Below are 12,726 nucleotides of genomic sequence, written 5' to 3'. Positions count from 1 at the left end.
GAAGTGTCTGTGAATCTTCTCAGAGCTACATTTGACATTTTCTTTTGCAGTGGACGTCAGAGTTGAAGTCTGTTCTTCTGTGTCCACCAGAGACTTCAGATCCTCCAGTGATAGCTTATTTTTCTTTCCTGCTTGGCTTTGCCGCTTCACCTTGTTCCCTCTTCCAGAGAATCATGTTCAGCTCCCTTAGGTGGATTAAAATGTTATTTAAGTGACAATTGTGAAACTAGTGGAAAGCTATAGAATAAAGGGAGATTTTCTGACCTTTCCTGGGTTCATATTGTGATCCTGAGTCTGGGTGTCAGCTTTCCAGGGTTTCTGAACTTCCTCCAGATGAGATGTCCGTCTGTGTGTTCTTGCTCTTTTCCCAGGGGTGGAGTCCTCTTGTTTTCCCCAGTTGTTCCCTCCCACAGCTCCAATGTTCTCTTTTGGTGTTATCACCTTCCAGATTTGCTGACTTGAACTGCAGATTAGGGCTCTGATTAAATAAGAAAGAGAGGGGAGGTAGTTCTCAATGGAACTCAGGTGAAGACCCCTTTTCCCATCTCAGTTCCTAAGCGGTGCCCCCAAGATACTGGTTTTGGTGGCTTGCCCCTGCAGAGTAATTTCTTAGTTCTCCAATGGGGTGGGTCTGAATGCTTTTCAGAAGTGTGGGCACTTTTTCCCTCCTAGACAGACACATTGGGACTGAAAGATTTCTCTGACTGTCCCCATTCTGGGGGAAAGGGAGTCAATAGGATAGGAAAGCTCTTCAGGATGTGGTCTCTTAGAAATTCACACTATAGCACATTTACCACACTTGACTTCAAGCAATCCAATGCATAAGTGTGTTTTTATCTTGTAGCAGCCTACATTTTATGACATATGCTGCCTCAATTCAACTCATACCCCAGTTTTGTTACTCTCAACAAGTCTCAACTTGTCTCTCCCTAGATTTCACATTTGATGTTTATGTTAAAACTTCAAGTATCTAAAGTATTATGAAAAAAAATTTGGCTGGTTGCAGTGGCTCACACCTGGAATCCTAACGCTTTGGGAGGCCGAGGTGAATGGATCACCTGAGGTCAGGAGTTTGAGACCAGCCTGGCCAACATGGTAAAACCTGTCTCTACTAAAAATACAAAAATGTTAGCCTAGCATGGTGGCGCGCACCTGTAATCCCAGCTACTCAGGAGGCTGAGAAGGGAGAATCGCTTGAACCCAGGAGGCAGAGTTTGCAAGTCGTACCATTGCACTCCAGCATGGGCAACAGAGTGAGACTCAGTTCCCCCCAAAAAATTGAAAAATTCCAGCTTCTCTGTCTATGTGTTATTGTTGATATTGTTGTTGAAAAAATAAGTAAAATATATTATTCATCTATGTCCATTTCCAAGCTGTGTAGAAGATTTTTTAGTAAGACCCAGAGTAATAAAAGAATGTAAATATTGTTAAGCTGCTTAATATAAAAACAAATTATGGTAAATGTGTTCACTGGAATACTACCCATCACTTATAATAAATTAATGCCTGAGACACAGAACAACAAGGTAAAATATCTAAGTATTTATGTTGAGTAAAATAAGCCAAACAAATAAGAATATATACTATGTTATTTCATTTTTATAAATTCTGATAAATAAAAATGCATCTAAAGTAACATAATGAAGATCAGTAGTTGCCTGGGGAAATGGTAGAAGGGAAGGGGAGAGGAGGAGGAATACAGTAGAACAAGAGGAAACATTGAGAAGAATTCACTTGTCCACTCTCTTGATAATGATGACAGTCACATCGTGTTTATTAATTGTACATTTTAAATGTGTGAAGTATATTACCTTTCAATTAAACATCATAAAATGTATTACAAGCAAACAAATGGAAACTTAGAAAGACAGAAAAAATAAGTTAACTGTCAGAAGTACCTGATTAAAATTAAATTAATGTGCCTGGACCCTAGTTCTCTCCATATTTTCAGGCAAGTGCTGGAGTGCAGCAAAACCACATGTGCTCTTATCATGGAAAGTGGGTTCTGATAAAAACACTAACACATCCAGCTTTGTCCTGGAGTTGGTTAAGGAGCAGTCACAGCCAGTGATGAGGAGCACGGGGCGAGTTACTGGTGTTCACTCATTCCAGACATGAGCTCCTAGATGTACACAGAGTCCCCTCCATGTGTGGGTTCACTTCCACATCCGTAAATGGAGAAAATACTGACTCCTACATAACATAGCTTACACAAATATTTAAAAATGAAATAGGGTGATCATGGCAAAGTGTTTATCACAGCACAATTTCATAAGACAGCATATTTTCCAAATACCATCATTGTCATAAAACTTCTGCAGGGCACTGTCGCCTTATGTGGGTACAGCCTACTCCTCAAGCGTCCCACCTAGAGCTTGTTATGTATTAGGAGACATGCAAATAGGGTCCTCCCTCTACTAATGAAAACCAACTGAACCCTGACCCTGCAGCTCTGAGACAGGAGCCTTAGCCCTGGATTCCAAGAACTTCCACTTTGGGATCAGCTCTGAACACAGAGGACCATGGAGTTGGGGCTGAGCTGGGTTTTCCTTGTTGCTATTTTGAAAGGTGATTCAGGGAAAACTAGAGAGGTTGAGGATATGAGTGAGAGAAACAGTGGATTTGTGTGGCAGTTTTTGACCAGGGTGTCTCTTTGTTTGCAGGTGTCCAGTGTGAGGTGCAGCTGGTGGAGTCTGGGGGAGGCTTGGTCCAGCCTGGGGGGTCCCTGAGACTCTCCTGTGCAGCCTCTGGATTCACCTTTGGTGATTATGGCATGCACTGGGTCCGCCAGGCTCCGGGAAAGGGACTGGAGTGGGTCTCATCCATTAGTAACACTGGTAAAACCGTATACTACGCTGACTCCGTGAAGGGCCGATTCACCGTCTCCAGAGACAACGCCAAGAACTCGCTGTCTCTGCAAATGAGCAGCCTGAGAGCCGAGGACACGGCCGTGTATTACTGTACTAGAGACACAGTGAGGCGAGGTCAGTGTGAGCCCAGACACAAACCCCCCTGCAGGGGTCCCCGTGACCACCAGGGGGCGCCCAGACACAAACCTCCCTGCAGGGGTCTCCGTGACCACCAGGGGGCGCCCGGGACACAAACCCCCCCCTGCAGGGGTCCCCGTGACCACCAGGGGGCGCCCGGACACTGAGCTTGGGGCTGTCTCCGGGCCGGAGCCGGTGCTGCTAAGGCCTGGCTTCCTGTCATGGTCTGCGGCTGCCTCATTGTCAAATTTCCCCAGGGAACGTCTCCAGATCTGTACTAACATTTCATGTCTCTGAATGCAAAACTTCTCTTCTTCCTTTTTGTTTCTGTTTTTTTGTTTGTTTTGTTTTTTACAGTAGGACACATCCTCACCTCCACAGAACCCACAGTGTCATTTTGGGGGCAGAAATAATTATTTCGTGGTCAACAGGATAAAAGTCCTGAGGATGCTCAGGGGAACCTGGAGAGTGTTTTCCAGTTAGACCCAGGGCAGAGACCTCCATGGGAATCTCTGATTAGAACAGGCTTTGAGTTCTGATAGGAGCCAAGAGAGAGGCTCACCCAGGATCAGGGTCCTTAAAACCGCATGGTTTTCACAGCTATCCCCCCTCATCTTGTAAAACTGTGCACATGTGACTCAGACTGATTCAGTGAACTCTCTTTATGCTAATTCATCTTCCTTCCCTGTAGACTTGATTCTCACAGTTCCCTTTCTTCTTCTCTTCCCTGAAAACTGAGTATGTGTTATCTGTATTCAAAATCCCAGGGCTCAGGTCTGCAGGACCTGGGTAATCTGAGGGGACTTTCTCACTCACCCTTGCCTGCACTCTCCTGCTGTCTTCTGTGAATGGAGAGGTTTGGAAAATGAAGCGGACATTAGTCATGAAGGGAATAATACTAGTTTTCTCCAATGGGATACTGACGTAGAGCTTTTCACGCTGTCACAGAGTTTGGACTCTCACCTGTGACTTTGAGGAGAGCTGAAGATGGACACTCCATGGTGCTGTGAGCTCTGGATAATAGTAATTGTAGGGTCTGGCTAGGCAGCCTAAGATCAATACTGCTGCCCATCGGGAAAGACAGGCTGGAATTCCTGGGAAGACCTGCGCCTGCCATCCACCACGGAGTCCCATCGTCTTCTGTTATGCTCTGACTGAATCAGCCCCACCTCGATTATTTAGAACACTCTTCGTGACTTAGGAAAGAATAATGGCAGGCTCTACTAACCCCTGTATTTTGCCATGGGAGCAGCACCTTGGTTAGTGTGTGATTTAGTAGATGAGACAGTGGTCTAGTCAAGGTGACACATAAAATTGTTTGTTGCCATTATGATATTTTATTTTATATTTGGCAATATAATGATGCTCATATTATAAATATTTCACTACATTGTTTTTGTCAGAGGCTTTGGAAATAAAACAACTTCATCTTGAATAGGGGCTAGGAAAAATAAGAATGAGACCTGCTGGGCTACATTCCCTGTAAGCTAAGGAGTTCTTAATCACAGGATGAGATAAGAGGTCTGCACAAGATCCAGGTCATAAAGACCTTACTGATGAAGATTACAGTAAAGAAGCTAGCCAAAGCCCACCAAAACCAAGACAGTGACAAAAGTAACCTCTGTTTGTCCTCACTGCTCATTTTACACTAATTATAATAACAAGCTAAAAGACACTCCCCCCAGCACCATGACAGTTTACAAATGCCATGGCAACATCAGGAAGTTTCCCTAGATGGTCTAAAAAAGGGGAGAAATACTCAGCTTTGGAAACTTCTGGGGGATTCATGAATAATCCGTCCTTTGTTTAACATATAATCAAGAAATAACCATGAAAATGGACAACCAGCAGCCCATACCACTGCTCTGCCTGTGGAGTAGCCATCTTTATTCTTTTACTTTCCTAATAAACTCGCTTTCATTTTACTCTGCGGATTCACCCTGAATTGGGACCCCTTTCAAGTAACATTTGTGTTATTATTGGTTTTCTAAGCAGAAACCTCCAAGACGGAATGAAGTTTCCCTGAATTTTTAGAAGAAGAACATCCACCCCTTTGAGAGAAAATGCAGGGGGAGTGGAATGAAGCTGGGAAGTTGATCGTATGTGAGGGAAGCCTGTCTCTGAGTGAAGGAGAGAGGAAGGGTGGATTGAGTGGAAGGTTCCTATATTTCTGTGCTGTGTGTGCTGTGCAAGGAAGCTGCAAAGTATAATTGAGTCTTGTGCAAGTGAGTGCTACCTCTCGGGGAAACCCATGACTCCCAGAAATGGCTCTGCTTACGAATCATTATGAATGTAATTGCCAATGCTGAAGGTGGGGTCTGGTGAGAGGTATTGGGTCATGAAGGCAGATCCCTCGTAAATGACTTTATGTGGCACACTTGGTGACAATTGAGTTTGTGCTGAGTTCAAGTGAAATCTAGTTCTTTAAAATACTCTAGGACTTTCCCCATCTCTTCTCTTGTACCTGCTCTAATTATGTAATTTGTTTGCTGCCCCTTTGCCTTCCTCCATGATTGTAAGCTTTCTGAGGTCCTCACCAAGATGCTGGCACCATGCTTCCTGCACAGCATGACCATTTGGAGTTGGATGACCTGAATCTGAGAAGAGACAAACTGGGTTATCGGAACACATGTATCAAAACCCAACAAGGTGGTAGGGACAGCTTGAAAAAAAATTCCAAGGCTGCTGACATGCCCAGATAACTGGGCTGTAGTTAACGCCTGCTGAGATTTGGGCATGGGGCTGGGCTTTTGTTAGCTCCCTTGCACTTATTTTCTCAAAGATACCTCTGGATTAGGGGCACCCTGTTTATTCCCGTCACCTGGCATGATTTGCAGGATAATTGCTCAGAACTAAAATGTTGATGCAGATGTTTATATTCCCCATCCCTTTGTTTCTTCTGAGCTGCAGCTGGAGATCATTGGTTGGTTCACAGGAATAGGCAGAGTTAGTCTAAAATGGAGGCACATACTTAAAGCAATTGAAGAGATTAGAATTTAAAGGCAAGTGTATGATGTTTTGAAACATAACTTTTCTCTCTCCAGTTCTGATTTTTGTCAGAATGTAATCATTATAGGTCTGAGTTGTTTTCAAAATAAACTTTAGTCTTATGGTTGGCCTGATCATTTGCATAAAGTGCAGAAAGAATAATTAATAACAATTCTGTAGGAAAAGCCCGCAAGCACTAGGAACTTCACAGTCTAACAGCATGAGCACATGCATCCTCGAGCAACTCTCTGAATATTTCCATGTCGGCCTGCTCCTATCTTAAATACCATCCCGTGGTATCCGCCTCAGGTACACTAATATGTGGTTCTCTCTGCAGGCTCCTCTCCTCAGATTTCAGAGATTATTTTTCCTCTATGGTATCAACTCAGATATGTTGAACGTTTTTTCTTTATTTGTAGTTTTTCATGTTTGTTGTTAATGAGATCAGGATAATATCATAGTTTACTCATTTTTTACATTCCCTTGCTGAGGAGCTGCTTTTCTCTATAAAATCCATTAACTGAGAAAACAAATCACCTTTTGTTACTGGTGAACAATTAAATAGTTTGGCACATATTTATGTACTGGAATCTAATGCAGCTTGAAATCAAGGCATGCCTCAATCATAAAAAACGTGGCTAAATTCTCAAGGAATTGTGCTGAGTGAAAGAAACTAAGAAATTAAGAGTAAATTTTATATGATTCACTTGTAGAAATTTTAGAAGATGACACTATTAAAAATTAACATGAAGAAGATTTAAATTTTTCTGAGAATATGATGTTGGGAATAATGGGGATGTGAGTTAAATTTGAGAGGAATAAGAAAAGATTTAGGGATTAATTTAATTATTCAAGACTTGATTGAATTGCTGAGTGAATTGTTGAAAACATAGGTCTACATTTTTCAAATCATTCACTATAAATTTGAATTAATTATTTATTTATTATACTTGAATAAAGCCATAACAAAAAAAGAAATGAATAGTTTTGCTAAAATGGAGCAATGAAAAAACTGATATTGACAGAAGCAACATGACTAACTTCTGAAAATACACACACATGAACCGTGGTTCTCTCTGCATGTTTAGGTAAATTACAGAAAGCTGTCATAGCAGATGGGGAATCCTGCAGTCTTCACTAGGCCTGGTCCACGCTGCCCTGGAGTTGTCTCAGGGGAGCCGCCTCCTCTGGTAGTTAGAGCACAGGCCCAGATAATAGGATTAATTTTTTTTAGATGTGTAACCTTAGACACACTGCACAACTGCTGTGTTCTCTATGTAAATTATCTTCTGTAAAATATAACATTGAAAGCTGCATTATATATATTGTGTAAATATGTAAACATAAAGTCGGATTATGGGAGCTAAATGCTAAGGTACAATCACATAATGTAAAATTATATTTTCCTGAATGATGGAATTACTACCAATCTCCCCCAGGTCACTTTATCTGCAGTGAGCCCGGCCTCTCCTCAGATGTCCCACCCCAGAGCTATATAGTGGGGGACATGCAAATAGGGCCCTCCCTCTGCTGATGAAAACCAGCCCAGCCCTGACCCTGCAGCTCTGGGAGAGGAGCCCAGCCCTGGAAGTCCACAGTGTTCCATTCGGTGATCAGCACAGAACACAGAGGACTCACCATGGAGTCTGGGCTGAGCTGGGTTTTCCTTGTTGCTATTTTAAGAGGTGATTCATGGAGAAATAGAGAGATTGAGTGGGAGTGAACATGAGTGAGAGAAACAGTGGATATGTGTGGCAGTTTCTGACCTTGGTGTCTCTCTGTTTGCAGGTGTCCAGTGTGAGGTGCAGCTGGTGGAGTCTGGAGGAGGCTTGGTCCAGCCTGGGGGGTCCCTGAGACTCTCCTGTGCAGCCTCTGGATTCACCTTCAGTAGCTATGGCATGAGCTGGGTCCGCCAGGCTCCAGGGAAGGGGCTGGAGTGGGTCTCATACATTAGTAATGGTGGTGGTAGCACATACTACGCAGACTCCGTGAAGGGCCGATTCACCATCTCCAGAGACAACTCAAAGAACACGCTCTCCCTGCAAATGAACAGCCTGAGAGCTGAGGACACGGCCGTGTATTACTGTGCGAAAGACACAGTGAGGGGAAGTCAGTGTGAGCCCAGACACAAACCTCCCTGCAGGGGCGCTGGGGAAATCAGTGGCAGGGGGCGCTCGGGACCCACTGATCAGAGTCAACCCCAGAGGCAGGTGCAGACGGAGGCTGATTTCCTGTCAGGATATGGGGCTTCCTCTACTTCTTACAGTTTCCCCAGGGAACCTCTCTAAGTTTAGGATTCTGTGCCTAACAATGTCTTCTCTTAGTATTTGAAAGAGATTATTTTAATATGAGGATCTATTCTCACCGGCACAAAATGCAGATTGGTGCTTACAGGGATGCAAAGTCCTCAAACATAGTCACCACGATCAGAATCCTGAGTAAGCTCAGGGTTTCCTGGTGAGTCTTCTCCAGTCAGACCCAGGACAGGGACCTCAGTGAGCCTTCATGACTAGAACAGTCTTTATGGATCCTGATCACAGATGGTGGAGGCTGGGCCAGGGCCAGTGTCATGTACAACCTCACAGGTTTCACATCTGGCCCTTCTCCTGACACCGAAGTATGCGAATCAGATCAACACTGATCTGGTGCTTCTTTTGTCCCTAATCCATTTACTTTCTTTTGTAGTCGTTGTTCTCATTTTTCCATTTGCTTTTCCTGCTTTCTGGAAAAGGAAGATATTTTCCTCGTGGTCAAAATTCCAGGCCTCAAGCCCTTTCGTGGCGCTCAGGTGGGTCTCAGGCTGTGGCTGCCGCAGTCACGGGGGAGAGGCTGGTGGGACTTTCTTCACTCCTCCTCACTCAGGACCCTCCACTGTGTTGCATGGAGACTCATCTGGAAATGCAAGTTGCCAGTGGGGACTGAAGGGGACAAGCTTGTTTGGTTAACGTGCGATACGGGTGTGTTTCTAATCCTGTTCTGAAAAATCTTCACACAGTACTTTCTTCACTAGTGGTGTGAGGAAGAGGGTGTGAAAGTTGTCAGAATCAAAGTGGAGCCACTTGAGTTATAATCTTTACAGGTGAAGCTGGAGAAGGTCATGAATGGAGGGTTCTTATGAACATATCCCTGATAACAAGAACTACCATAAAAATACTCTGCACAGCTGGGTGCAGTGGCTCATGCCTGTAATCCCAGCACTTTGGGAGGCCAAGGTGGGCAGATCACCTGAGGTCAGGAGTTGGAGACCAGTCTGCCCAAGATAGTGAAACCCCATCTCTACTAAAAAATACAAAAAAAAAAAAAAATTAGCCTGGAGTGGTGGCAAATGCCTGTAGTCCCAGCTACATGGGAGGCTGAGACAGGAGAGTTGCTTGAACCCCGGAGGCGGATGTTGCAGTGAGCTGAGATTGTGCCACTGCGCTCCAGCCTGAGTGATAGAGTGAGACTCAATCTCACACACATACACACACACACACACACACAAATTATCTGCACAACTACAACCTTGAACAAAGGCTAAGGCTACCACAACAATAAAAGTATTAATATTGTGGGGATATCTACCCTACCACTCCCTGTCCAACCTTAAACTGATTCCACCCTTGTTATTGATTCTTCTAGCCCAGGATAATTGTCTGAAAACAGCTCAGTAAGCCTCCTCAGTTATCCTTTAAAACACGTGTCTTCATTTACCTCCTTAAATGTGCCCACGCATACTCCCCTTGCGATGCCCATTTTCAAATAAATATTATTTGATTTTGGAGAGTCTTTCTCTGTCTGAAATGTAGGTTTGACAAGCTGCAGAGGGACACACCACTTTCCTGTGAGATGTAGGGGATGACGATTTTGGGGGATGGCTGGAAACATCCAATATCCTCAGGGCCGGCCATCAGTAAGTGCAGGCTGGAAGTCTCAGAAACAGCTGAAGCTGCTTGATCACCATGGAGTTTGACCTTCTCCAGCTCTGCTCTGATGGAATCAGGGCCAAGCAGGTTAACAATGATAATCTGCCCAACACAGAGTCAACTATTACGGTTTTAATAACCTCTGTTAAAAAATTCACAACACCGCCTGGATCAGTGTTTTGTCAAATCAATACAAAGCATTGTCCAGCCAAGTACACCGTAAGACGGACCGTTAGCCATGGAGAGAAACGTTTAACCTGAGTTCTAGGTTCTTATACTCTTAAAGGTGTAAAACTGATTATTTTAAAAACAGGCTATTTTTATTTTTGCTATTGAGTTATAGAAATTTTATTTATATATTGGATATTAACACTTTTTCAGATACGTGGTGTACTATCCAATTCTGTAAGTTGGAATTATTTCGTTGCTTTGCAGAATCTTTTGTAAAATCTGGTCCCACTTGTTCAATTCTGCTTTTTTTATATGTGTTTTGAATGCAAAATCCAGAAAAAGATTGCTATTTTTTTCAGGAGTGGGAGTTTTACAGTTATGCTTATTACATTTAAATATTTAATGCATTTAGAGTTAATTTTTGTGTTTATTCTAACTTAAAATTCTTAATTCTTTGCATGTGAAAATCCAGTTTTCATAACATGCTCTTTGGAAGACACTATAATTTAGACATTGTATATCGCTGGTTCTCATGCTGAGAAACAGCTGGTCATCAATATGTGGGTTTATGTCTAAGCTCCCTGCATGCATTTATGCCAGTACCATTCTGATTTATTACTCTAAGTGTGCAATAAATTTTGAGGCCTGGAAGTGTAATACCTCAAGCTGTATTCTTGCCTTGTTTCAGATATTAGAACAAAATAGTCTAACCTTTCAGAGTAGCTGTGACTTTTTAAAATGGATTTTATTATGTACAAGTTGTTTTACTCCCTTCCTACTTTGTTCAGAAGTTTTATAATGAAACCCTGAATTTTTCCAAATGTTTTTTCTATGTCTCTTGAAACGTTACTGAAATACTTTTTCTTTACTTTTTAATGTGGTGTACCAAATTGATTGATTGAGGATGTTGAATCATCTGTGCAACTCCGAATAAATTTGAGTGGGTCATGGTGTGTGGCCTTCTGTAAAATCTTTAGGACTTAGTTTACTATTTTTGGAGTGGTTAATTTGTGTCTACCAATGATATTGATCTATAATTTTATTTTATTGCGGTGCATTTGTCTATTACTGGTAATATTACTGGTAATAGTGTAATGGTAGCCTCAGAAATAGTTTGGAAGGTTGACCCTTCACAAATTTTTGAAAGAGTTAGAGAAGGGTTAGGATTCCTTCTTTAAATGTTAATGCTCATCTTATGATGTAACATATAACCTACCGTGGACAATGCTCAATGTGTGCTCGAGAAGAGTGTGTATTACATGGCTCTTGGTTCGAAGGTTCCATAACTGTCTTTTAGGTGAATTTGTTGAATAGTGTTGTTCAAGTTCGGAGGCTTCAGAATTTTCTTTCTGGATTTGCTATACAGTGTTGTAAGTGAGGTATTAAGGTCTTCTCTTATTTTTATATTGTTTTCTATTTCTCTGTTTATATCTCTTAAAGTTTGCTTAAAGCAATGTATTAGAATTTGTCCACATGTGTGAATAATAATAATTGCTAAGTGAGTTTCATGGCACAGTCATATTATAAGTCATCATATTTTCCCAAATGCTGCCATTGCCACTCAACTCCTCCAGGACTCTCACATCTGCTCTGGGCTCTGCCCTCTCCTCAGGCCTCCCACATCACAGCTTGCTATGGAGGAGAAGGCAGGAAAACAGGGCCCTCTCTCTCCTGGTGAAAACAAGCCTAGACTTGATCCTGCAGCTCTGAGAGAAGACCCACAGCCCTGGGATGCCCAGGGGTTTCCATTTGGTAATCAGGACTGAACACAGAGGACTCAGTATGGGAGAAATATGCGAAATATTTGTTCTCAGACATGAGACACCCACAGAGGGCCCCCTGTGTCCTTCCCTGAGAACTGATTGGCTCGTGCATCTGAAGAAATGACCAAAGACCAGGAGAGAACCACACAGAAGCATCGGAGGGGCAGCACCTGGGGCTCTCATGGGGTCAGGAATAGCGTCTGCCCCCAGTAGATGGACTAAGTAAAAAGTACCCTAATTCACAAGGGTTTTACACAGCACAGAAGAAAGAGTTACCCTATTTCAACTGTTGATCTTGTGAACCCAGGAACTCTGAGACAGATCTCGGTTAATTTAGCAAGTTTCCTTTGCCAGGGTTGAGGACACGCCTGTGACACGGCCTCAGGAAGTCCTGATGACATGTGCCCAGGGTGGTCAGGCACAGCTTGATTGACACACTTCAGGGAGACATGAGACACCAGTGAATATAAGTAAGAAGGACATTACTTCCACCCAGAAAGGCCGAGACAACTCAAAGCAAGTCCTCCCCACTGAGGGCTTCCAGGTCACAGGTAGGTGAGAGACAGATGGTTGCATTCTTTTGAGTTTCTGATCTATCTCTGTGACCGCAGGGATAGCTTTAAATAGACTGGGAGGCAGACTTGCCCTGAGTGGTTCCCAGCTCAGCGGGGCCCAAGATATTTTCCTTTCACAATCTGGTAACTTCAAACCAAACTTCAAAACCAAAACAAAACGAAACAACAACAAAGAGAATAAGACATGGGTACTTATTAAGATGAGAAAAACATTCAGTCCACAAGGAAAGTATTGGCAGTGTCTACCTCCACATGGCAACCGAGTAAGCAATGTGACCCACAGAAAGGAGCAGTATTAACCCACAGAGCGACCGAGAATAACACGCCTGATGCGAGG

The 12,726-nt window shown here is 43.1% G+C and overlaps 1 pseudogene and 1 gene segment (V, D, J or C); both read left to right on the top strand.

Annotated features, from left to right (window-relative positions):
- The window catches only part of LOC106999633 (immunoglobulin heavy variable 4-4-like), a 76,002-nt gene extending 67,419 nt beyond the window's left edge, over positions 1-8,583 (top strand). The window contains 1 exon segment of the V gene segment in view: positions 7,945-8,583. Coding sequence covers positions 7,945-8,263 — 319 coding nt within the window.
- Positions 6,978-12,726, top strand: part of LOC106999631 (homer protein homolog 2 pseudogene) — a 115,687-nt pseudogene continuing 109,938 nt past the window's right edge. Inside the window, exon 1 of the transcript XR_013395306.1 lies at positions 6,978-7,660. The product of XR_013395306.1 is annotated as a homer protein homolog 2 pseudogene (transcript). The remainder of the gene's footprint in view (positions 7,661-12,726) is intronic.

The sequence above is a fragment of the Macaca mulatta genome, chromosome 7, assembly GCF_049350105.2.
Source record: "Macaca mulatta isolate MMU2019108-1 chromosome 7, T2T-MMU8v2.0, whole genome shotgun sequence".
Lineage (NCBI taxonomy): Eukaryota > Metazoa > Chordata > Mammalia > Primates > Cercopithecidae > Macaca > Macaca mulatta.
Note: the sequence above shows the minus strand (reverse complement) of the source record. Positions and strands in the feature narration are given on the sequence as shown.